General features: G+C 35.4%; 1 protein-coding gene across 1 annotated transcript in view; it reads left to right on the forward strand.

The window, feature by feature from the left end:
- The window catches only part of LEKR1 (leucine, glutamate and lysine rich 1), a 171,177-nt gene that overhangs the window by 9,541 nt on the left and 137,148 nt on the right, over window positions 1-24,488 (forward strand). The window contains exon 2 of the mRNA XM_077750101.1: window positions 4,110-4,324. Coding sequence (XP_077606227.1) covers window positions 4,110-4,324 — 215 coding nt within the window. The remainder of the gene's footprint in view (window positions 1-4,109; window positions 4,325-24,488) is intronic.

Consider the following 24,488-nt stretch of genomic DNA (forward strand, 5'->3'; position numbering starts at 1 on the left):
AGGGAATATAATTATAGTATTTCATAATCTCTCAAGCTTCACAGAGCTGTCCTAAGTAATTAGCCCATACAAACCCTAAGAATTTGAAAGTGTTATTACATTTCTTACTGTTGTATTTTTACTTATGGTAACTTATTTACAGGTTAATAATACTGAAAACCTTTGATCAATATACTTACTTAACATAGATCATCAGTAATTCACATCACATTAGATGAACTCTAGAGACTCTTATAATTTGTCTTGTTTCCTAGATCATGATATCATGTTTGAGTATTCTTTGCTGAACTTCTAGAATACTTATTCTCTAAAATGTATTACTTTATGTATTTCAGCTCTACCTGCCCCTGCCTTGATTGCTGTTTAGAATATTAGAATAACATTTTAATAACTTTTGTAACTGTGAAGTTTATACTATTTCTGTTTTCTACGTCAGGCTGCAAATAAGCTCTACCTAGTAAGAGTTTTGTTTAGAATGAGGATAAAGCATTTTGCCAGAATATGGGCAAGAACTGTGATTAATAGGCATTTATAAAGTTAAGAATGAACGTGCCTTCAAGTAAGCAATATGATTTTCAAATTGATGAGAAAAAACCAAAATTCACAAAAAGCAAAGGGATTATAAGAAAATACCCATCTGTTCTGAATTAGTTCAGGTCTCTTGACCTAGATAAGTTACATTCCCAGGGACTGATAGTACCTTTGAATGGGATTGTGGAGCTGCTCTTGGTGATCATTGAGAACACAGAGAGAGTTAAAGGATAACATACAAATGCCATTCCATGTATAAAATGGCCATAAACTACAACCAGTGGACTCAATTTCAATCCCAGACCATATACTAGAATATATTTATTAAAAGATGATTTGTGAGGATATACTAGAGAAAATAATAACCCTTGAGCCAATTTTATGTTCATTAAGAGAATCAGCATGTAGCTGTTGTGTACAGTTACTAGATCCAGGAACTACAGTAACCATAGAATATGTAGATTTCATGAAGACATATGACTAAATTTTCCGTAGTATTCCTGAAGACAATATGGATAAATATAGGCTGGTTATAAAGATAATTGGACAAATTAATAACCAGTTGAAAAGTTGTACCTTCAGCTCTTCAAATGTGCTGAGTAATGGATCAGTATCAACCAATTAGATAGGACATGCTGTGGAGTTCTTTCCTTAATTTTGTCATATTCAACATTTTAAATCAGTGATTTAGATGGAAAAACAGCTTACAAGAATCAATTTTCATACAGACAGAAAGCTTAAATTTCCTGGACACCAAAGTCAGTAAGTAAAGGCTGAGTCTAAGACATACATATCTTTAAGATACATGTGTGTCAGAAGCACCTGGGTGGCTCATTTGGTTAAGTGTCTGACTTTGGCTCAGATCATTATCTCGATCTCATGGTTGGTAAGTTGGAACCCTGCCTTGGGCTCTGGTGACAGCTCAGAGCTTAGGATTCTGTATCTCCCTCTCAAATTGCCCCACCCCTCTCAAAATAAAAATAAAACTTAAAAAAAAAGGAAAAAAAAGATATTATGTGTGTCTAAGACACGTATGTGTAAATATATATGTTATTTACTTTATAATTGTAATTCAATTTTCTGCACTTCAGTCTGAAAAACCAGTTACACAATAGAATGAGGGTTATTGGTTGCAAGAAATAGGTAGCATAAGGAGGAAAGAGAATAGTGCAGGAAGATTGGGCATGGATCCCAAAGGGAAAGTAGGGTAGCTGGGTCACAAGAGTAACTGAAGTGAGGAATTTGAAGGTCATTCATTACTTTTTTTTCTCTCTGACTTTGGATTCAGATTATCTTTGTTTCATCTTGTTTCTGTGTGTCTGCTTATTCTCTCTCATTCCAGTAATGTGGCTTACTCTGTACCGTGTGCATGATCTATCTCCATTAAGGCTGCTAAAGGTGTTCCAAATACCTGGGTATTCAACACTTACAAGTCTGGCTGTCTCATCCCAGCTTTGTGCTTGGTTCATTTGGGTCTGATGTCCAGTCCTCATCCCCCAGTCAGCCATGGCTAGGGTTGATGGGTGGAGGGAGACTTAGTCACATTACCAAACAGAGTAGCTAGGACTGTAGAAGGTGGATTCTCTAAAAAAGCAAACATACATGGGAAGGAATAGATTGGTATATTTAATATAATGAAAGATGGTTTTGCACTGAAGTATTTTTTAATAGGGGCTTTATTGAACATAAAAGCAAGTTATAGTATATACTATCAACATATAAAAAATACAAAACACCATTGTGATCCCAGGTTGCATTAGAAGATACTACCAATGATATTACTCATGAGATATTAGAATGAGAGAAGTTTGAGCCCTCTCTTATTCTGTTTTAGTGAGACCAGTCACACTGGGGTATTAAATTCTGGGCACCATACTTTAAAACATCTATAGAACACTGGAATAAGTTCAGAGAAAATTATTCAGAATAAGGAAGAAATTCAAAACCATGTCATATGGGAACAGCTGAAAGAATTGGAACTCTTGACCTGGAGAAGAAGATATGGAGTGCTCCTGATAGCTGTCTTTAAATATTAGAATGAGGTCTAGGGTTGTTGTGCATGGTTACTAGGAGGTCTAGGGCCAGTGGACTTTCAAGGGAGGCAGATTTGGGGTCAGCATAAGAAGCTGTCAGAAGATAGAACAGGCTGCTTTATGAAGTAGTTTCCCATCATTTGGGAGGTTGAAATAGAATCTGGATAACTTCTTATCTAGATTAGAATTCTTAACTAGACTGTATGAACTCATCCAGAGCTTGTACCAAGTTACCTTTATGATTTGTTTCAAACTTGTTGTTTTACTGTAAATTTGGTATCACTGGCAGTTAGATAGTTGATGTAGTCATTCATCTGTATCCCACAGTATTGCATTTTTTAATTTGAAATTTTTGTCATTGAACTTTAGAGGAACAAAATGATGCTATGTAAAGGATTTGTTATTTGTTTCAACTGACTCTTGTGTAATGGCATCGATAGGCGGACGAAGTGTGTCACTGTTAGTTATGGGAGCAGTTTCTATAGTCCTAAGATAGTTTTCATTAAGAGTAAGTATCCCTTGAATATAAGTGTTACTTTCATTTTAGTGCCCTGGGGCCAATATTTAATGAAGCCAGCTCTTATTCTTTGTGAATAGCAGGACAGTTAGAGTCTACTTGAGGAATATTTATATACTTGAGACTTAAGAAAGAATTACCGCTCTCTTCACTTTGCTAGAATTCCATTTTTCATTGCCCTTATGCTGGCCAGAGATATATGAACTTCTTATTTAAGAAGAGGATTAAGGTGACACACACATGGCAGAAAAATATGACACAAATGGTAATAGACGGTAGGTGCTGGTTTTAGGTAGACTTGGGTTTAATCTCAATGTCTACATATACCAACTGGTTATTTAACTTCAGTGGTTTCCATTTCCTTATCTCTAAAATGGGTATAACCATGCCCACCTGAAGGGAAAAGAACAGAGTCAGAAGGGATTTAGAAGAGATTTAGTTAAAAGAGAGGTTTAAAATGTTTTTGGTATTTATGGCTATATAAGAGAATTCTGTTGTAAATTCTGTCAAATTCTGTAAAAATCATAAAATGTTAAAACTGAACAGGAACTTGAGAGTTCATTTGGTCCAATGCCATAATTTTGTAAATGAGGAAAAATAAGACCCGAAAAAGCCAAGAGGCATCTCCAGAATCACAGTGCAGCTGGCAGTGAAAGGCCAGTGATTTCTCTCCACTTCATGGAAAACTCATCTTAAAACAAGAATTACAAAGATGTTTTCATCATTTTTAGTTTCATTTTATGGAAAATATTTCAAGAGTAAATCTTTCTTAGAGATACTATGGAGAAATAATCACTCTGAAAGACCCTTTTCTAATTCCAAGATTCTGTGTCAGTCAATATCATGCCAATTTTTAAAATTTTATCCAGATGTCAGCAACATCAGAATTATTACTCCATCGCATAGTCCAGTGTACATTTACTTTATTTAACCAGTGTGGTTGCAATAACATCTTCAGTAGAACTTTGGTTTTCGGAATTTAAAAAATATCATTTCAATTTATATATGTATGTTTGTCTGTTTTCTAGATGTCCCCTGAAGAAAAAGTTTGTAAGTACTGTGGAGTCAGCTACCTAATTCTTCACGAGTTTAAGGCTATGGAAGAAAAAATGAAAGCGATGGAAAAAGAGATGAAATTTTATCAAGGAAGTGTAGACCGTGAAAAGAGACTTCAAGGAAAGCTACAGTCTCTTAGTCAAGATTTTGAACAGTACAAAATTGACAATGAATCCAAAACACAAAGGTATATTATTCTTTTATGTCATTTATTTAGTTTGAAAGGAAAGTGCAGGAAATAAATAGACTTTGAATGTTTTTCTGGAATTTCTCTATATCAGGTATAAGTTACACCTTAATATACCTAAGTTTGTTCATTAATTATTAATAATTGTTAAACCTAATTTTTATAGTTTGATCATTTTTTTGAGGGAGAATATTTACTATTTGAATAATTAGAAACCAGTTAATTCAGTAGTCATAGCTACTTGATAGATCAAGTTTTATTTTTCCCCAGATATATATCTTAATTTATCATTAGAAAGATTTGTCTATCAAAAATCAGGTGAATTTTGGTCATTTGTACTACTTAACATTTGTTTTTAAATGGCCTTGAATATTTAGATTTATAGAATAAAGTTTTCATGTTTTGAGAGGATGCCAAAACATTAAAACTAGTACATAATTCTAGTCATGAAATTAGAATAAAATTAAAGACTGAGTTACTAATTGCCGCTGAATCTAATCAGCAATTTAGTCTGCCTAAACACACTTCAGTATGTGAATACAGACTCTTCTATAGAAGGGTGTTTGCTGGTATTTTACGGCTTTTCCTTTTTCCTATAAGTGAATATTTCTCCATTTAAAATATCAACAGTTGATGTTAGTAAACTTTGAATGAATTAATTTAGTGAATATCATGTCCTTATAAAAGTAGGAACTTTGGTAAATCTCCTAGGATTAAGTGCTTCTATTTCATTTTATTATAAACTTTTATAATTACATTAAATCTCAGTTGAACCCAAAATTTCTTAGACCTTTACTAAGGAAATTTTGTTACAGTGTCTTGAATTTCAAATCTGAATAATAAAATATTTGATAATGTTTGAGTAGAAAAATAAGAAGCTTGAAGTATTCAGTTTAAAACTTCAGATTTGGAGGGTTGGAGAAACTCTTCTGTTTGGTGTATACTTTCTTTAATAAAATATTGTATTATGTAAGTCACATAGAAACACATAAAATTAAAGAAGTAAACAGAAGAAAAGGCCAGGAATTCCCTTTTTATGCTGATTACTTTCTTCTTACTAGAGATAAAACCGCTTTTAATGGTTTGGTATATATCTTTCTAGATCCTTTGTTGTGCCTTTACTATTATTATAGATATATCTCTTTAATATAGCTAATGTATTGTATGTGAGCCACTTAATTATATAAATTGGAAATTATTCTCTGTTAATGTATATAGATCCACCGTCTTTTTAACTTACATTTTCCCTGTTAAGAATATGATGTAATTTACTTAATTATTTTTCTTTTCAACATTTAGATTATTTCCAATACATATTATTACAGATAGTATTTATATAGATATTTTTTAGATTTATAGAATAAAGTTTTTATGTTTTGAAAGGATGCCAAAACATTAAAACTAGTACATGATTCTAGTCACTGAAATTAGAATAAAATTCTATATATTTTTTTACAGATAGTATTTATACTTACATTCTTGTGTATATGTGTTTTTCATGGGATAAACTCCTAGAAGTGACATTGCTGAAAGAAAGGAAATGCCAGCTTAAAATTCTGAGAAATAGGGGTGCCTGGGTGGCTCAGTCAGTCAGCTAAGCATCCAACTCTTGATTTCCTCTTGGATCATGATCTCCAGGTTCATGGGATCAAGCCTCGTGCTGGGTTCTGTGCTGACAGCGTGGAGTCTGCTTGGGATTCTCCACCTCTCTCTGCCCCTTCTTCCCTTCAAAATAAATTTTAAAAACATTAAAAAAATAAAATTCTGATAAATGTATACCAAATTGTCCTTTGAGAAGATAGTGTTAATTTATATTTGACCAATAGTTTATAAGGCCATTTTCCTTCATGTTCATATTAGAGTTTTTCAAAAATTTTTTCAAATATTTACTTTTTTCTTGGGTTTTCATTGTTTAATTTGTGTTTCTTTATTGCTAATGAGGTTGAACATTTTTTCATGTTTATTAGACATTTCTGTTTTTTCCTCTACTAAGTACTTGTTCTTATCTGTTGTCCAAATTTCTATTGGGTTATTTATTTATAGGAGTTTTTAATATTATATGGTCATTATACTTGGTTTATATATGTTGCTAATATTTCCTCATGTTTGCTTATCTTTTTGTTTATTGTATTTTTCTGTGTCGACTTTTTATTTTTTTAATGTGTCATGCCAAATTCTGGTCCAGGTTCTGTGTCAAGTTCTTTTGATTGCAAACAACAGAAACTCACTCTGGCTAACACAACGCTAGAATCAGTCAGGTTGAAAACACAACATATGTTTAAAGCTTTTATAGTACTGCTGTTTAATTAACTTTTTAATCTGTTTGGAATTAATTTTGTCTGGTGGATTTATAATTTCATGTTTATTGTTCTCTTTGAAATGTATGGCATGTTGTCTCAATATCATTCATTTAATTTTCATTCTTTCTCTCTTGATTTGAAATGCTACCTATTAATTTCTATTCTAGTCTATTTTTGGACTCTGTTTTATGCCATTGGTCTATCACCTATCAGTGGGTATCTTAGTCCATTTGGGCTACTATATAACAATGTACCATAGACTGGTGGTTATAAACATTATTTATTTATTTTTCACAGTTTTGGAGGCTGGGAAGTCCAAGATCAAGGTGCTGGCATATTTGGAAGTGTTCCCCCCCTCCCACCCTTTCCTGGTTCATAGACATTGGTGTTTTTGCTGTGTCCTCACGTGGTGGAAGAGGCAAGGGAGATCTTCAAGGTCTCTTTTATAAGCACACTAATCTCATTCTTGAGGATAAAAATCTTCTGTGCTATATCTATTCATCTCGCTGCTCCCTTTAAAGACTGGCAACCACTGATCCATTTGCTGTCTTCACAGTTTTGTTTTTTTCCAGAATGTCATATAGTTGGAATCATATAATATGTAACCTTTTCAAGTTCTTTTACTTAGTAATATGCATTTGAGTTTCTTGCATGTCTTTTCATGGCTTTATAGCTTATTTCTTTTTTAGCATTGAATAATATTTCATTGCCTGGATGTTCTCCAGTTTATTTATCCATTCACCTTCTGAAGAACACCTTGGTTGTTTCCAAGTTTTAGCAGTTATGAATAAAGCTGCCATGAATATTCACGTACAGGTTTTTGTATGCATATACGTTTTCAACTCCTTTAGATAAATATCCAAGTGAGATTGTTGGATCATATGGTAAGAATATGGATCATTTTGTAAGAAACCTCTAAATTGCCTTCCAAAATGGTTCTATCACTTTGCATTCCTGGCAGCAAATAATGAGAGTTCCTGTTACCACATCCTCACCAGAATTTGGTGGTGGTGTTGTTTTGGATTTTGACCATTCTAATAAGTGTGTATTGGTATCTTGTTTTAATTTTCATTTCCCTGATGACATATAATGTTGAACATCTTTTCATATACTTGTTATCTGTGTATCTTTGGTGAGGTGTTTGTTCAAATCTTTTGCCCATTTTTAAGTCAGATTGATTGTTTTTTTATTGTTGAGATTTAAGAATTCTTTGTATATTTTGGATAACAGTCCTTTATTGTCTTTTGCACATACCTAATTTTTCTCCTGTTATTTTCTAGGAATTTTATAGTTTTGCATTTTATATTTATGTCTTGATACATTTGAGTTAATTTTTGTGAAGATTGTAAGGTCTGTACTTATATTCTTTTCTTCTTCTTCTTCTTCTTTTTTTGCACTTGGATGTCTTATAGTTGCTCCTAGGATCATGTTAAAGAGATCATCTTTCCTCAATTGTATTGCCTTTGTTCCTTTGTTGAAGAGCAGTTGACTATTTATTTATGTGGATCTATTTCTTTTTTTCTTAAAGTTTATTTATTTATTTTGAGAGAGAGGTGGCATGAGTGGGGAGAAACAGAGAGAATTCCAGGCAGGCTCCACACTGTTAGCACAGAGCCTGATGCAGGGCTCAAACTCCTGAAGCCAGAAGATCATGACCTGAGCCAAACCAAGAGTTGGCCCCCATGTGGATCTATTTCTGGACTCTCTATTCTGTTCCATTAATATCTCTGTTCTTTTACTAGTACTACATTAGCTTGATTATTGTAGTTTTATAGTAAGTCTTGAAGCCAGGTAATTTCAGTCCTCCAAATTTGTTTTTCTCCTTCAAAATTGAGTGGCTAGTCTGGGTCTTTTGTCTGTCCATATAAAGTTCAAAGTCTGTGTGTTCATATCCACAAAATAACTTGTAGAATTCTGATTGGGAAAAATTGATATCTTAACAATATTGAGCCTTCCTATCCACACACAGAATAACTCTCAATTTATTTAATAGTTCTTTGTTTTCTTACATCTATATTTCATTTTCTTATATAGATCTTGTACGTATTTTGTTAAGAGTTTTTCAGGGTTATACCTAAGTATTTAATTTTGGAGGGATTGCTATTGTAAATGGTAATCTGTTTTTAATTCCATGTGGTTATATTACATAGGAAATTTATTGACTTTTGTATGCTAGTATTTTGTATGTTATGTATTTTCTACATAGGTGATCATATAGATTTGCATACTACACATTTCAATAAGTTGCATTTTCATTTTCATTAGCTCAAAGTATTTTTAAACTTTTCGTGTGACTTCTTCTTTGACCCATATGTTTTTCAGAAGTGACTTTTTTCATTTACAAGTATTTTGGGTTTTCTCAGGTCTTCTTTTTGATTCGTAGTTTAATTTCCTCATGGAATCAGATGTTGTATGGTTTTAATTTCTTAAATTTGTTAAGGTGTGTTTTGTGGCCTAGAATGTGGCCTAACTTGGTGAATGTTCCATGTGAGCTTGAGAAAAATGTATGTTCTGCTCTTCTTGGGTGAAGTAGTCCATAGATGTTAATTATATCAATTGATTAATAATACTATTGAGTTCAATTATGTCCTTACTGATTTTCTACCTGTATCTGTCCATTTTTTATAAAGGATGTCAAAGTATTCAACCATGATAGTGGATTATTTATTTCTCTTTGTAATTCTATAAGCTTTTAGCTCACATATGTTGATGCTCTGTTGTTAGGCTCTGTTGTTAAGGATTTATTATGTCTTCTTGGAGTATTGACTCCTTTATCATTACATGATACCCCTTTTTAACTCTGATAACTATCTTTGCTCTTAAGTCTTCTCTGTCTGAAATGAATACAGACGTTCTCACTTTCTTTTGATTAGTGTTAGCGTGATATATCTTTTTCCACTGCTTTATTTTTAATCTATATGTGTCTTTTTATTTAAAATGGGTTTCTTGAAGACAACATATACTTGAGTTTCATTTTTTGATACATGCCAACAATCTCTGTCTTTTAATGGATGGATTTTGACCATTGGCATTCAAAGAGGAATTGCAGTTAATGGGTCTTACTAATGCAGTGGTAATGTGGTGGGTGGGAGTTGAGAGGTGGTCAATAGTCCTGGGATTGCATTTCAGTCTTGTAGTGAGCCTATATCTCTAGACTGTGAACTTCACAGATGTTTCTCAGTTGCCAGCCCCTTACTCCTCCCCACTCCCATCCTTCGGTGGGACAGGATGACTAGTGTGGGCTGGAGTTGGGTATTTCCCTTTGCCAGGTCAGTTGGGCCCTGATGAAACCTCAGTAGGTTAAACTCTGATTAGGTAGTTTTTTCCTGAGAGCAGGCCCTGTTAAACAGAATAGAAGACTCTGGTATATTTCATCATATTTACTTTTTCCCCCTCCCCTTGTCAGAAGCACAAGTGGATTTTTCTCTCATCTTCATTGTGAGAACCTTGTAGGGCTCCTGGATGCAAAACTCACAAAAGCATGGGATCCCTCTCCCCCTATAGTTTTCCCTCTCAGACTTGCCCACAGTGAGCTTCCAGTCATTTGCCAGTTATAATTCAGGTTTTTCTTTTCACACATTGGTTCTCATGCAGGTTTCTTTTGTGGATTTCTGCTCTGAGAAGTTGTGATTCTCTGTATCCACCTTGTCTCTCTAATTTTGGGGGAATGGTTTAACCTATGACCTTGCTTCTCTAATGGATCTAGCAAGAGTTATTCATATTTCACTTTGTTCATCTTTTTTATCTATTGTTGGGATAGCATAGTGACTTCTAAGCTTCTTACATTTCTGATTGGAAACCAGATGTCTTATGCTGACATTTTCTTTCTTTCTTTCTTTCTTTATTAAATGTTTTATTTATTTCTAGGAGAGAGAGAGACAGCGTGAACAGGGGAGGGTCAGAGAGAGAGGGAGTCACAGACTGAAACAGGCTCCAGGTTCCGAGCTGGCAGTCAGCACAGAGCCTGACGCGGGGCTCGAACCCACGAACCGCGAGATCATGACCTAAGCGAAAGTCGGACGCTTAACCGACTAAGCCACCCAGGCGCCCCTTATGCTGACATTTTAAAAAATGACTTAATACTTTAAAATATTTATTTTTTTCATGTGCTGTGTTTGTAACTGTACTTATTAAATCTCATGAAACCTGAATCAAAGTATAGATAGCCCCAGAGAAAGAATAGAATGTGGTGAACAAAGGAAATAAGTAGAAAAATATGAGTGCCTAAAACTTAATTAAAGACTGGATTTCAAATAACATTTTCTTTCTTTATAAATTTTTTATTAAATTTTTTTAACATTTATGTTTTGAGAGAGAGAGACACAGACAGAGCACAAATGGGATAGGGGCAGAGAGAGAGGGAAACACAGAATCTGAAGTAGGTTCTAGGCTCTGAGCTGTCAACACAGAGTGGCTTGAACTCACAAACCATGAAATCATGACCTGAGCCCAGGTCGGATGCTTAACCAACTAAGCCACCCAAGCATCCTTCAAATAACACTTTCTAACCTTGACTTTCCTGTTATAATAGGTTAATGTTACTACTTCTTTATCAATTCCTCTGGTGTTGGTCATAGTCTAGTATTGAGCTGCCAACTTGACATTGTGGCAGAAATATCTTTTGGGGCTCCTTTGGGAAGTCTTCTTCAGAGTTCCTCTGGAAAGGACTTCATTTGATTAACCACAAGGAAATTCTGTTTGTAGGCAGATTGATACTGTATACCTAAATACATCATTATTATAGCTACTAAAGTGTTCTATTGATATAAGCTTATTGAAACTGTTAGTTTAAGCTTATGATGCTCACCAGCTGGTCAGAATGACATGTAGCAAATTTTACCTTTTATAAAAGTCATCACAGAGTAGCACACAGATCACAGCTGGGTGTTTATTTCAGAGAATTCAAGAACCATGATGGCAGATTATTGGTCAGAAATATTTGTGTTTAGAATTGAATGGATTTTTTACATTAAGCTTTAATTTTGAGATACAGAGTCACATGCAGTGTAAGAAATAATGGAGATCCTGGGTACTATTTACCCAGTTTCCCCTGTTGGTAATAGCTTGTAAAACTATAGTATAATATCATAGTGAGGATATTGACATTGACATAGTCAAGAAGCAGAACAGTTTCATTACCACAGGATTCTTCATGTTGCTCTTTATAGCCACAATTACCCTCTCCCTCCTCCAATCATGACCCCTGGCAACCACCATTTCTATAATTTTGTCCTTTCAAGAATGTCACATAGATGGAATCATGGAATATGAGTCTTTTGGGATAGGCTTTTTATTCAGCATAATTCTTTAGAGATGCATCCAAGCTGTGTTTATTAATAGTTCATTCCTTGTTATTACTGGATAGTATTACATTGTATTCATTGTATTGGTATACCATATTTTGTTTAATCATTTACATTAATCATTTGCAGAAGGGCATGTTGGTTGTTTTCAGCTTTTCCCTACTGCAAAGAAAGCTGCTATGAATATTTATATAGAGGTTTTTGTGCAGACATCAGTTTTGTTTCACTGATATAAATGTTTGGAGTGTAATTGCTGGATTTTAGGGTAGCTGCATATTTGATTTTATAAGAAATTTCCAATAGTGTTGCAATGTGGTTATACCATTTTGCATTTTCACTGGGAATATATGAATCATCCAGTTTTTCCACATCCTCACCAGCATTTGATGTCGTCAACTATTTTTTAATTTAGCTGTTCTGATGGGGCGCCTGGGTGGCTTAGTCGGTTAATCGTCCGACTTTCACTTAGGTCATGATCTCGCTGTTTGTGGGTTCGAGCCCCGCATCGGGCTCTGCGCTGACTGCCAGCTCAGAGCCTGGAGCCTATTTCAGAGTCTGTATCTCCCTCTCTCTCTGACCCTCCCCTGCTCACGCTGCCTCTCTCTCTCTCTCCTAGAAATAAATAAAAATATTAAAAAAAATTTTTAGCTGTTCTGATAGGTGTGTAGTGGTACCTCATCGTTATTTTAATTTGCATTTCCTTAATGACTCATGATGTTACACCTCTTTTCACGTGTGTATTAGTTCACCAGGGCTGCTATAACAAAATGCTACAAACTGCATGGCTTAGACAACAGATATTTATTTTCTCACAGTTTTGGAGGCTAGAAGTCCAAGATCAAGGTGCTTGATTTCTGACAAGGCCTCTTTTTGTGGCTTCTAGATAGCTGCCTGCATGCTGTGTCGCTACATGGCCTCTTTTTTGTATCTTTGAAGAGAGAGAGAGAGAGAGAGAGAGATCTCTGAATCTCCTCATTTTCTTATATGGATACCAGTGCTATGGGATTAGGGCCCCACCCTCGATGTCATTTAACCTTAATTACTTCCCAAAAGGCGCTGTCTCCAAATATGGTCACATTGGGAGTTAGGGCTTCAACATACCGAGTTTGGAGGGATGTATTCAGTCCTTAACAGCGCGCTCATTTGTTTTCTGTATATTCTCTTCTGTGAAATGTCTGTTCATATCTTTTACCCATTTTCTAATTGAAATGTTGACTTTTTTACTGTTGAGTTTTGAGAATTTTTTAATATGCCCTCGATATTAGTCCTTTTTGGATATGTGGTTTCTAAATATTATCTCCCAGTCCTCTTCACAAGGTCTCTTGCAGAGCAAAAGTTTTTACATTTGATGAGATTTAATTTATTGGTTTGTCTTTTATAGATCATATTTTTGTGAAGTCTAAGAACTCTTTGCCTAGCCATAGAGCCTAAAGATTTTCCACTGTCATTTTTCTAAAGTTTTTATACTTAAGAACATGTAGCTTAACCTAATGAGCTTAGGTTGAAGCTCATTACTTGCCTGTAAATGTTCAACCACTCTGGCACCATTTATTTAAAAGACTCCCTCCCCTTCACTGAATTGATTTTGCACATTTGTCAAAAATCACCTGGGCACATTCATATTGGTTTATTTTGGGGTTCTCTATTCTGTTCCATTTATCTGTATGTCTGTTTTTCCACCAGTCCCACACAGTTTTGACTACTATAGCAAATTGGTAGAACTTTATGTTAAAGATAGAATGATTCCTCCTGTTTTATTCTTTTTAAAGATTGTTTTAGTTCTAGTTTCTTTATCTTGCCACATAAAATTAAGAATCGGCTTGTGTCTACAAAACATCTTGCTTGGATTTTGATAGGAATTACATTAACCTGTGGATCAATTTGGGGAGAATTGACATCTTTTCTATGTTGAGTCTGCCAGTCCATGAACACAACATATCTCTCCATTTATTTAGATCTTATCTGATTTCTTTCATCAGCATTTTGTAACTATCAGCATATAGAACTTGTACATGTTTTGCTAATTTATACTCAAGTATTTTATTTTCCTTGGAGTGTTTGTAAATGGTATTGTGTTTTTAATTTTGGTTTCCAATACTGTTTTTAATATATACAAATGCATTGTTAGTATATAGGAATGAAGACAATGGTGTCTGCAAATATGGACAGTTTTCTTTTTCTTTCTTTCTTTATTTTTGCTTTGCTACAGTGACTAGAACTTCCAATAATATGTTGGTTAAATGCAGTGAGAGTGTACATCCTTGCCTTGTTCCCAGTCTTAGGGGGAAAGCATTCACTCTTTCACTGCAGTAAATATGATGTCAACTTTAGGGCTTTTTGTATAGATGTTCTATCAAGTTGAAGAAGTCCACTTCTATTCTTGGCTGAGAGTTTTCAGCATGAATAAATGATGGATTTTGTTAAATAGTTTTTCTTTGTCCTTTGATATAATTGTATAATTGTTTTTCTTAATCCTGTGGATATGGTGAAATATATTGATTAATTTAAAAATATTAAACCAGACTTGTATACCTAGAATAAATCCCACTTGGTCGTGGTGTGTTGTATACATATACTGGGTCTGATTTGCTAATATTTTGTTGAGGGATTTTTGTGTCTAAATTATTGAGAGATAATGATGTGTAGTTTCATTTTTTTATTAAAGTTTTTGTCTGATGTTAGTAGTATGTTGATGGAATCTTCTGGAAGAGATTGATTAATTCATTAAAAACACTTTTTTAACATTTATTTATTGTTGAGAAACATAGCATGAGCAGGGGACGGGCAGACAGAAGGGAAGACACAGAATCTGAAGCAGACTCCAGGCTCTGAGCTGTCATCACAGAGCCCAATGTGGGGCTCGAATCCACAAATTGCGAGATCATGACCTGAGCTGAAGTCCGATGCTTAACCAACTGAGCCACCCAGGTGCCCCTTGATTAATTCATATTTGAATGTCTGGTAGAATTCTCCAGTAAAACCATTTGAACCTGAAGACTTTTTTTGTTGTTGATTGCATTTTTTAAAATGTTTATTCATTTTTTGAGAGGGGGGAGGGGCAGAGAGAGAAGGAGACACAGAATTGGAAGCATGCTCCAGATTGAGCTGTCAGCACAGAGCCTGACATGGGAGTTGAACTCATGAACCATGAGATCATGTTCTGAGCTGTAGTCAGATGCTTAGCTGAGTGAGCCACCAGATCAGCCCTTGTTGATAGCTTTTAAATAACAGATTCTATGTCTTTAATGGTTATAAGACTACTCAGCTTATTTATTTCATCTTGGTTGAGTCTTGGTAGTTCATGGTTTTCAAGCAATTCTATCCCAAGTTGTCAAATTTTTTAGAATGTTGTTTATAGTCATAACTTACTATCTGTTTGATGGCTACAGGATCTGTAGTGATATTCCCTCTTTCATTCCTTATGTTGTTGATCTCTGTCTTTTTATCCTTTTAATTCTTCCTGTGGATTTATAAACTTTCGTGATGTTTTTAATGAGTCAGCTTTTTGTTTCATTGATTTTCTCTATCATTTTCCTGTTTTCAGTTTAATTGATTTCTTGTTTTATCTTTGGTATTTTTATTTCTTTTGCTTGCTTTGGGTTTATTTTACTATTATTTTTCTAATTTCTTGAGGTAGGAATTTAGATTTTTAAAAAAGTTTTTATTTAAATTCCCGTTAGTTAACATACCATACGTATATTGTTAGTTTCAGGTGTATAGTATAGTGAGTCTTAGATTATTTATTTGAGAACTTCCCTCTTTTCTAGGGGAAGCACATACCTCTTTTCTAATTGAAGTGCTTAATGTTTCCATTAGAAAATCTTACTCATAAATTTAACTCTCTTCACTGCTTTAGTTGTGTTTCACATATTCTGATATGCTGTACTTTCATCTTCATTTCAGTTCTCTGTGTGTGCTTGTGTGTGTATGTATAATTTTAAAAATTTCTTTTGAGACTTCTTTGACATATGCATTGTTTAGAAGTTTGCTGCTTAGTTTCCAAGTGTTTGTAGATTTTCTTGTTATCTTTGTTTTTGATTTCTAGCTTTATTCCATTATGCTCAGAGAACATACGTTGTATAACTTCAACTTTTAAAAATTTGTTGAAATTGATTTTATGGCCCAATATAAGCTTTGCCTTGGTGACGGTTGTATGGGTGCTTGAAAAAGAAATGTGTACACTGCTATTTTTGGGTGAAGTTTTTTAATATATGGTAATTCGAGCCTGATGGTTGGTAGTTTTATTGAGTTCTTTCATTTCCTTGCTGATTTTCTGTCTAAATCTATTTGTTACTGAAAATGGAGTTCTGAAAATCCCCAACTCTAGTTGTAGATTTGTCTATTCTTCTTTAAGTTCTATAATTTTAGCTTCACATATTTTGTGATCTGTTGTTTGACATGTACACCGTTAGGACTAGTATGTCTTCCTGGTGGATTGATCCGTTTATCATTATGTGATGTCCTCCTTTCTCTATAGTAATTTTTTTTTTTTTGCTCAGAAGTCTACTTTATCTGATACTAATATAGCCACTACTGTTTTTTAAAAAAACTATTTACATGGTATATTATTTCTATTCTTTTGCTCTTAATCTACCTGTGTTACTATATTTTAAGTGAGTTTTGTAGACAGCATATTGTTGAACCATGTTTTATTTTTTTAAATCCACTCTGCCAATCTCTTTTAATTCATGTATTTAGACCATTTACACGTAAGGTAATTATTGGTATGTTAGACTTAAGTGTGCCATTTTATTATTTGTGTTCAGTTTGTTTCCTCTGGTTCTCTTTTCTTTGTTTCTTTCTTACCTTTCTGTTAGTTTCTTGAAAATTTTAGGATTATATTCTGACAAATTTATAGTGATTTTATATATATCGCTCTGCATGGGTTTCTTAGTGGATGCTCTAGTTATTGCAATATAGACACATGACTTATAGTATGTGGTCTAAATATGATATGTCTTACATGGACTTCTTTGGGTTTATCCTATTTGGGTACAATAAGATCTTCCCCTACATCTTGTTTAATCTATAGGTTTATATGTCTTGCCATATTTAGAAAGTTTTCAGCCATTATTTCTTTGAATATTATTTAGCCCTACTTTCTGTCTTTCTTCTCCTTAGATTCTAATCATGAATGTTAGCTCTTTTGTTATTGTCTCACATCTCTCTGAGAATTTGTTAGTTTTTTTTCCCCTCATTTTCTCTCTGTTCAGATTAGGTGAATACTGTTGATCTATCCTAAAGTTTATTGATTCTGTCTTCTGTCATACTCTGCTATTGAGCTCATCTAGTGAGTTTTTTCTTTCAGTTATTGCATTTTTTCAGGTTTATAATTTCTATTTGGTTCCTTTTTGGTAACTTTAATTCCTTGTTGAGATTATTTTTTTCTTTCAGTAGAATTTTAAATTGCTTTTAAAATAATTTTTATGCTGGCTGCTTTATAATCCTTGTCAGATAATTCCAACATTTGATTTATCTCAGTGTTGGGTCTGTTGTTTATCTTTTCTTGTTAATGTTATGATTTTCTTGGTTCTGACATGATAAGTGATTTTCCATTGAGTCCTGGTTATTTTCGAGGTTATACTGTGAGGCTCTGTATCCTATTTCATCATTTTTTTAAAGCAGGCCCTCCCCCTGTTGAAGTATAGCATGAAAACCAGATGGGTATATTTGTTCAGCTCCCTGCTGAGTTCACTGACACCACTCCAGCAAAAATGGGTATTGACTCATACTGCTTTGTATCAGTCTTGTGGAGTGGAAGTTCATCTATCCCTCTTGGCCCCCTTCACACTTTTCTGGCTAAAGTGGGTCACCAACTTGCACTGCCTTGTGTCTCTGCTTGGGTTATAACATTAGCTCCCTGCTGCAGAAGTCACTGTCACCAATGAGTGTGAATCGGAGGGCTGACTCACACTGCTTTGTTGCAGCAGGGGACAGAAACTTGGTTCCACTTTGTGCCCCACTGACATCAAGGGCTGGGAGAAGTAGAGTGCCACCCAGCCCTGCTTCCCATCACTTGATTCTGCCTTGTTGATGGCAACTGGGAGGGGAGGCTCAGCAACCTACTAGTCCCACTGGCACTAAAGGAAAGGAAGTGGAGTGTTGAGTAGTTGGTCTCATACTACCTTATTCTACCTCAGTGGTGTTGAGTGGGGCTGGAGGCTCCTAATTGAGACCCTCTGACATGGAATCTGGATGGGGAGCAAGAATAGGAATGCTGCTAGTAGTGTTTTTAACCACTTCATTCAATCTCTTTGCTGTTACTTGGTATGGAGGTTTCGTTTCCCACTAGGCCTCACTGATACCAGGAGTAGAAGGAAATGACGTGGTCACCCCTCTGAACTTATATTTTGTTCAGACTTGGTGCAGGGTGGGAGTAGAGGCTCAGCTTTCCCCTGGCCCTGCTGACACTGCCCTGGTTGGGAAGTTAGAGCATATCTTAGCTTCTGCAAGAGAGAAATGGAAGATCAACTCCAAGATCATCCCACTGACACTGCCCCAGTCAGGTGAATTGGAATACACTACCTGCTTCTATGGAGTAGAGATGGAGCGGTATGAAAGATCAACTTTCTACTTGGTCCCAGGCCCACTGAAATTCTGGGGTGGGGAGGTGTAGTTGTGCAGTTGATGTCTAGTTAAAGAGGGTGGATATTGCCAAGAATGTTTCTGTTGTTTAGTCACCCTATTCCTGATCAGCTAAGTAGATTTGATTTTTCTTGGAGGGCCTTTTTTTCTTCTTTTTTGGTTTGTGGTGGTTAGTGGTTCTGGATTGGGGATTTCAGCACCCTGTCTGGTATATATGGATATAATAAGGAAACTCCGAGATCTCATTGCCTTGGTATTTCTCAAGTTCCAAAATTTCTAGCCCATCTGCCTTCTTTCTACCTTTCATAGTCTTCATATACTTGTGTGTATTATGATCAGGGATTTTAGTTATAAGAGGGAGGATCTGGGAGCAACAGGTCTACTCCATCTTGGTTGTGATCTTGGGTTGATATTTTAGCCAAATTAAATATTGCTTTGAATAACTAAAAACTTTTTTTAAGTAATTGATTAAATTCTCACACATAATCACAAAGCAGCTAGTCAATAAACAGTCACAAAATAGCTAGGCAATAGCTAGTTCACAAAAGTCAGTAGTGCTATAAATACATCTCTGTGTGTTTGCTAAACATTTATTCTTTGACTTCTCTTCTGCTCATGCTAAGTTAAGACTGTGGCATGGAGATTTAAGCAGCTATACAATAGGCCTGTCTATGAGGAACCAGACTTAAGAGTTCTGTTGATCATAGTTGGCTGTTCTCACCAGTCAGGTGAGTCATGTAAGTCAAGCCTAAAGCAGTCAGCCCGAGAAATGGGAATAAGTAGAAGGGTTCAGAGACTCAGACTGAGCTCACAGTTTGGGATCAAAATTGATGGCTCAGTTAGTTAAATGTGTGACTTGGCTCAGGTCATGATCTCATGGTTTGTGAGTTTGAGGCCCACGTCAGGCTCTTGCTGACAACTCAGAGCCTGGAGCCTGATTCAGATTCTGTGTCTCCCTCTCTTTCTGCCTCTCCCCCACTTGTGCGTGCAATCTCTCTCTCTTTCAAAAATAAATAAGCATTAAAAAATTTTAAAAAAATAATACATAGAGTATCTCTGAGTTTATGAATGAAGAGAATGTGAGGAAATAGGTGTACTTGGCTGGAGTAGAGGGTGATTGGGCAAATGAGGCAGATTTTGTGAATTATCTTCCCCTCCCAAATCTACCTTCTACATAGACTAGTTATATCGGTTAGGAATGCATTCTGCAGCAAGTGGCTTTAATTTGTTTCTTGAATCAACAAGAGTGGGTATAGGCAACTCAGTAATATCACCAGGGAGCCAGCCCCTTTCCATGTCTCATTCTTTCTCAGTGAGTAGAGACTCATGCTGGTCTTCTTGTGATCTCAAGATGGCTTCTACATTGCCAGACGTCATGTTCATTTCTAGGCAGGAATATGAGAGGTGAAGCACTGAGGAGAAATGCCTGTATTAGAATATCAAAAACTTTCCTACAACTGCAGGAGTTCTGGGCAACTGACTGCAGGGAGTTGGCTCATTGCTTGCTGAAATAGCAGGTTCTGTTGTAAGGAAGAAGACACTAGCAGGCCTGCCACACTGGACCATTACATCTTCCTCCAGAAAGTAATGTGTGCATGTTTACTTTGGTTCCTTGAGTGGAAGAAAAATAGTATCTCAAGAAAAGAAATATATCCAGGATTCCCTTTTTAAAAGGTCTTGTCTTCTGTACATGTCTTGTTGAGGCTCTGCTTCTTCTACTTTTGTAGTACTCTCTGGGGTTTGTGGAAGTAGTGTTAAGGGGCATACATTAAAAATGTGTTTGACAACTGATTTTGAATAATTAAGATTTTATAGAACAAAGTACTGATACACAGCTATAGCTCTCATGGGGTAGCAGTTCCAGGGGAATCACTTCAAATCTCTGGGGTTTTTCAAAACTTCACCTCTCTTCTAAGATCCTGATTTGTCCCTAGGGGGGCAATGAGACTATTTGCAGTGAAATAAGAGCTGGTATTAATGACAGGGTGGTTGGGTATATGAACATGGGGAAGGCAGGAAAAATAAGGTTGCATTCCATTGGATATTTATCCTTTTTCAGGTACTGAAAAATGGCTCTAATAGACACAGGGTCATTAACAAATAATTTAAACCTAGAAGTTCATATCATTTTTTTTTTGTCTGGGTGTATAGATATGAGTTTATTATGTTAATATTTGTACTATGCATTACTTAAACTTTGACAAACCTAAACAAATTTTATTCATATCATGTAGTTCTGAGACCAGCTAATCTTTTTGTTGTCTTTTCATTGTTCACCACTACTAAGTTGTGTTCCAGACCCAAATCCTTGGGTATACAGTATACTGTTTTCCTTTATTCCTTCTCTCTGTGGACATGTGCAAACAATAAATAGAAGTTGAAAGGTGTTTTTACTATTGGTATAAATAATGCTTACATGGGTTTCATGTTACTAGATCTGGCAAGGTTATGGAGATTGATATTTATTTAACAACATTGGTAGACCTATGTGTACATGTATATCTTTTATTACCAGTATAACTTTGAAAGCTCTTCTGTGTACCATTGTGTTGTCTCTATAGCAACGTAGTTACCAAAATAAGGTACATTTTTCTGCTTTTTTTTTTTTTAAAGGGCGGTCTCTTTTTCCCTGAGCTTTTTAGTCGAGCATTGTAGAATTTTGGTCCCAGACATTCAGTATTCTATTTATCTTTTCCCCTCGAATTTCCCTTACTTAAATTAGTTATTCATCATTATAAAATGCAATTTTTATTAGACTGAATCCTAGTGGGAGTTATAAGAAGGAATGAAGGGAAACCGTGTATGATATGGTATAAACAGTAAAGGCTCTGCTATTACTTAGTCCCATGACCTTGCCTTGTAATCTTTTCATACTTTTGTTTCTTCCTCTAAAAAATGGTCAAAGAACCAGCTACTTCATAGAAAGTACACATTACTCTGTGCCTGGTAGTAATTCAGCTCTGTCGTAATGCCCACATCTCCCTTTTTTCCTTTCCTTGTTTGTTTGTTTGTTTGTTTTTTTTAACTCAGGTTAATAGCAAACAGTTTTTCCTCTGTAGATATCATCACATACCCACCTACCTTGGGTATCTGAATCTTACCTAATATTATAAGGGAAGTTCTTAGGTCTAGGAAATATCTCAATCTCAGTTATACTAAAACAATTAATTCCCTTTTAGTTGGTGACTTAAAATGCCTAGCCCAGCTTTGAGATTTTGTAGAAACCATAACTTTAGAACATAATCGTTACTTTTATTTATTATACCCCTTTATTTCCAAAATGGATGGTGAGGTATTATAAAAGGACATAATAAAATTAACAACTTGCCAGAATAAAGAGAGGAAGGTATTGGACAAAAACCAAGGAACAAAATAAGTGAACCCTGAGGGTCAACAGTTAAGTGTAGCTTTCCTGAAAAATCCTTATACCTGAGCTACAGGGATTTTACATAGTCTTTTTGTAGGAAAAGGAGTGGAGTAGGGATTGGAGAAGTAGATTTTATTTATTGACTTTTTTTTTGTTTGTTTGTTCATCTAAGCAAAGATGACTTAGCACTAGAAGAAATCTACAAGAAATCCACAGGAAATAACTAGGAGGGCAGTTAGGCCCTACTGAGAACTTGCACTATCTGTGTAGCTTGAAGCCAGTCCTGGTAGATGACAGGTGGCAGCCACACTAATGCTGCTGTCCACTAGGGAAGCAGCAAAATTTTTCTAAAGAATGCATCCCCAGTTTACCTTTCTGTTAGCTTTCTCTCACTCTCTACCTACCTCCTTATTGCTTCACTTACCATCAGACCTGAGCAAGCACGTCAGATCATGTTATTTTGGCTTAGGAATATGATAGTTTTTATTTATTACAGATTTGAATTAATCTATCTTCCAAAAGGTATGCAATTTGATTTCTTATAAGATTCTTTATTTATATTTTTCTAAAGAGGAAGAGTTTCAAATTAGAGAAGAATGAATTAACTCATTGAGTGAGATATGGTCAACAACTGCTGTTATATCCATTTTTTTAGATGAATAAAGAAAAAGATTAAATAATAGTATCACACAGCTGATTGACTACTTTGTCTTTTCGTTTTTTTCGTAGACTATATTGAATTTTATTTTATTTTATTTTATTTTATTTTTACAAATAGTTTATTGTCAAATTAGTTTCCACATAACACCCAGTGCTCATCCCCACAAGTGTCCTCCTCCATGCCCATCCCCCCNCCCCAGCTGCTTTCAGAATTCTCTCTTTGTCCTTGTATTTTGCCAGTTTCACTATGATATGCCGTGGAGAAGATCGATTAAAGTTACGTCTGAGGGGTGTCCTCTGAGCCTCTTGTATTTCAGCATTTACTTCCTTTCCCAAGTCGGGGAAGTTCTCTGCTATGATTTGTTCCAGGACTCCTTCAGCACCTNAGAAACCAAAAAAATGTGGCTATGGCATATGATAGCATGACGATACTGTCATTCAAGAATTGTTTTGAAGGGGCAGGGCACACCAGATCTTGAGTCTTGCCTTATTGTACTAAAGAAACCCACTGTATAGAAAGCTATTCAGTATTAACAAGAAATGTGTTGGTTGAGTTGGCAGATCTATTAGGAAGGCTGTCCCTGGAAACAATGTGAAGAACTCAACAAAAAACCTTCATACATTACATGCCTTTTGAAAAAGTAAACTGAAGATGTGATGAAAATGTAAAATGCTTTCATTAGCCAAAGTGACTCCACATCTGATATGACTAATTTGGACATCTGTCCTGTTTATCTTTACCTTTCAACTTGGTCAGTTTCATTGAGTCCTGAAGTCTATTGCTGTCTCTACCTTCTCTCTGTCTCTTACTGCTTTCTTCTTATTCTCTCTACCTGAAATTCAGAGGACAGGGTTGAGGCAGATCAGCATTTTTTGCAATGGTGAATTTCCTGTGAGGATGATCATGACATTCTTTTATTTTTTAATTTCAACTTTAGTTAACATACAGTAAAATATTGGTTTCAGGAGTAGAATTCAGTGATTCATCACTTACATGCAACACCCAGTGCCCTCCTCAGTACCTGTCACGCATCTAGCTCATCTCTCACCCACCTCCCTCCATCAACCCTCAGTTCATTTTCTATCAATAAAGAGTCTCTTGTGGTTTGTTTCCCTCTCTTCTCTTCCTCCCTGCCCCCATATGTTCATCTGTCTTGTTTCTTAAATTCCAAGTATGAGTGAAATCATGTGATTTGTCTTTCACTGACATTTCACTTAGCATTCTAGCTCCATCGATGTCATTGCAAATGGCAAGATTTCATTCTTTTTGATGGCTGAATAATATTCCATTGCATATATATACTATATCTACTTTATTAGTCAATGGACATTTGTGCTCTCTGCATAGTTTGACTATTGTTGATGCTGCTGCTATAAACATTGTGGTGCATGTACCCTTTAGAATCTATATTTTTGTATCCTTTAGATAAATACCTAATAGTACAATTGCTGGATCATAGGGTTCTATTTTTAGTTTTTGAGGGTGCCAGTTTGCATTCCCACCAACAGTGCAAGAGGGTCCCCTTTCTCCACCTCCTTGCCAACACTTATTGTGCTTGTCTTGTTAATTTTAGCCATTCTTACAGGTATGAGGGGGTATCTCATTGTGTTTTTTATTTGATTTTCCCTCATAATGAGTGATGTTGAACATCTTTTGATGTGTCTGTTAGCTGTCTGGATGTCTTCTTTGGAAAAGTATCTATTCATGTCTTCTACCCACTTCTTTTTTTTTTTTAATGTTTTATTTATTTCTAGGAGAGAGAGAGAGAGAGAGAGAGACAGCGTGAGCAGGGGAGGGTCGGAGAGAGAGGGAGTCACAGACTGAAACAGGCTCCATGCTCTGAGCTGGCAGTCAGCACAGAGCCCGACGCGGGACTCGAACCCACGAACCGTGAGATCATGACCTAAGCGAAAGTTAGACACTTAACCAACTAAGCCACCCAGGCTCC

Source organism: Crocuta crocuta, unplaced genomic scaffold (assembly GCF_008692635.1).
Source record: "Crocuta crocuta isolate KB4526 unplaced genomic scaffold, BGI_CrCroc_1.0 scaffold19, whole genome shotgun sequence".
Taxonomy (NCBI): domain Eukaryota; kingdom Metazoa; phylum Chordata; class Mammalia; order Carnivora; family Hyaenidae; genus Crocuta; species Crocuta crocuta.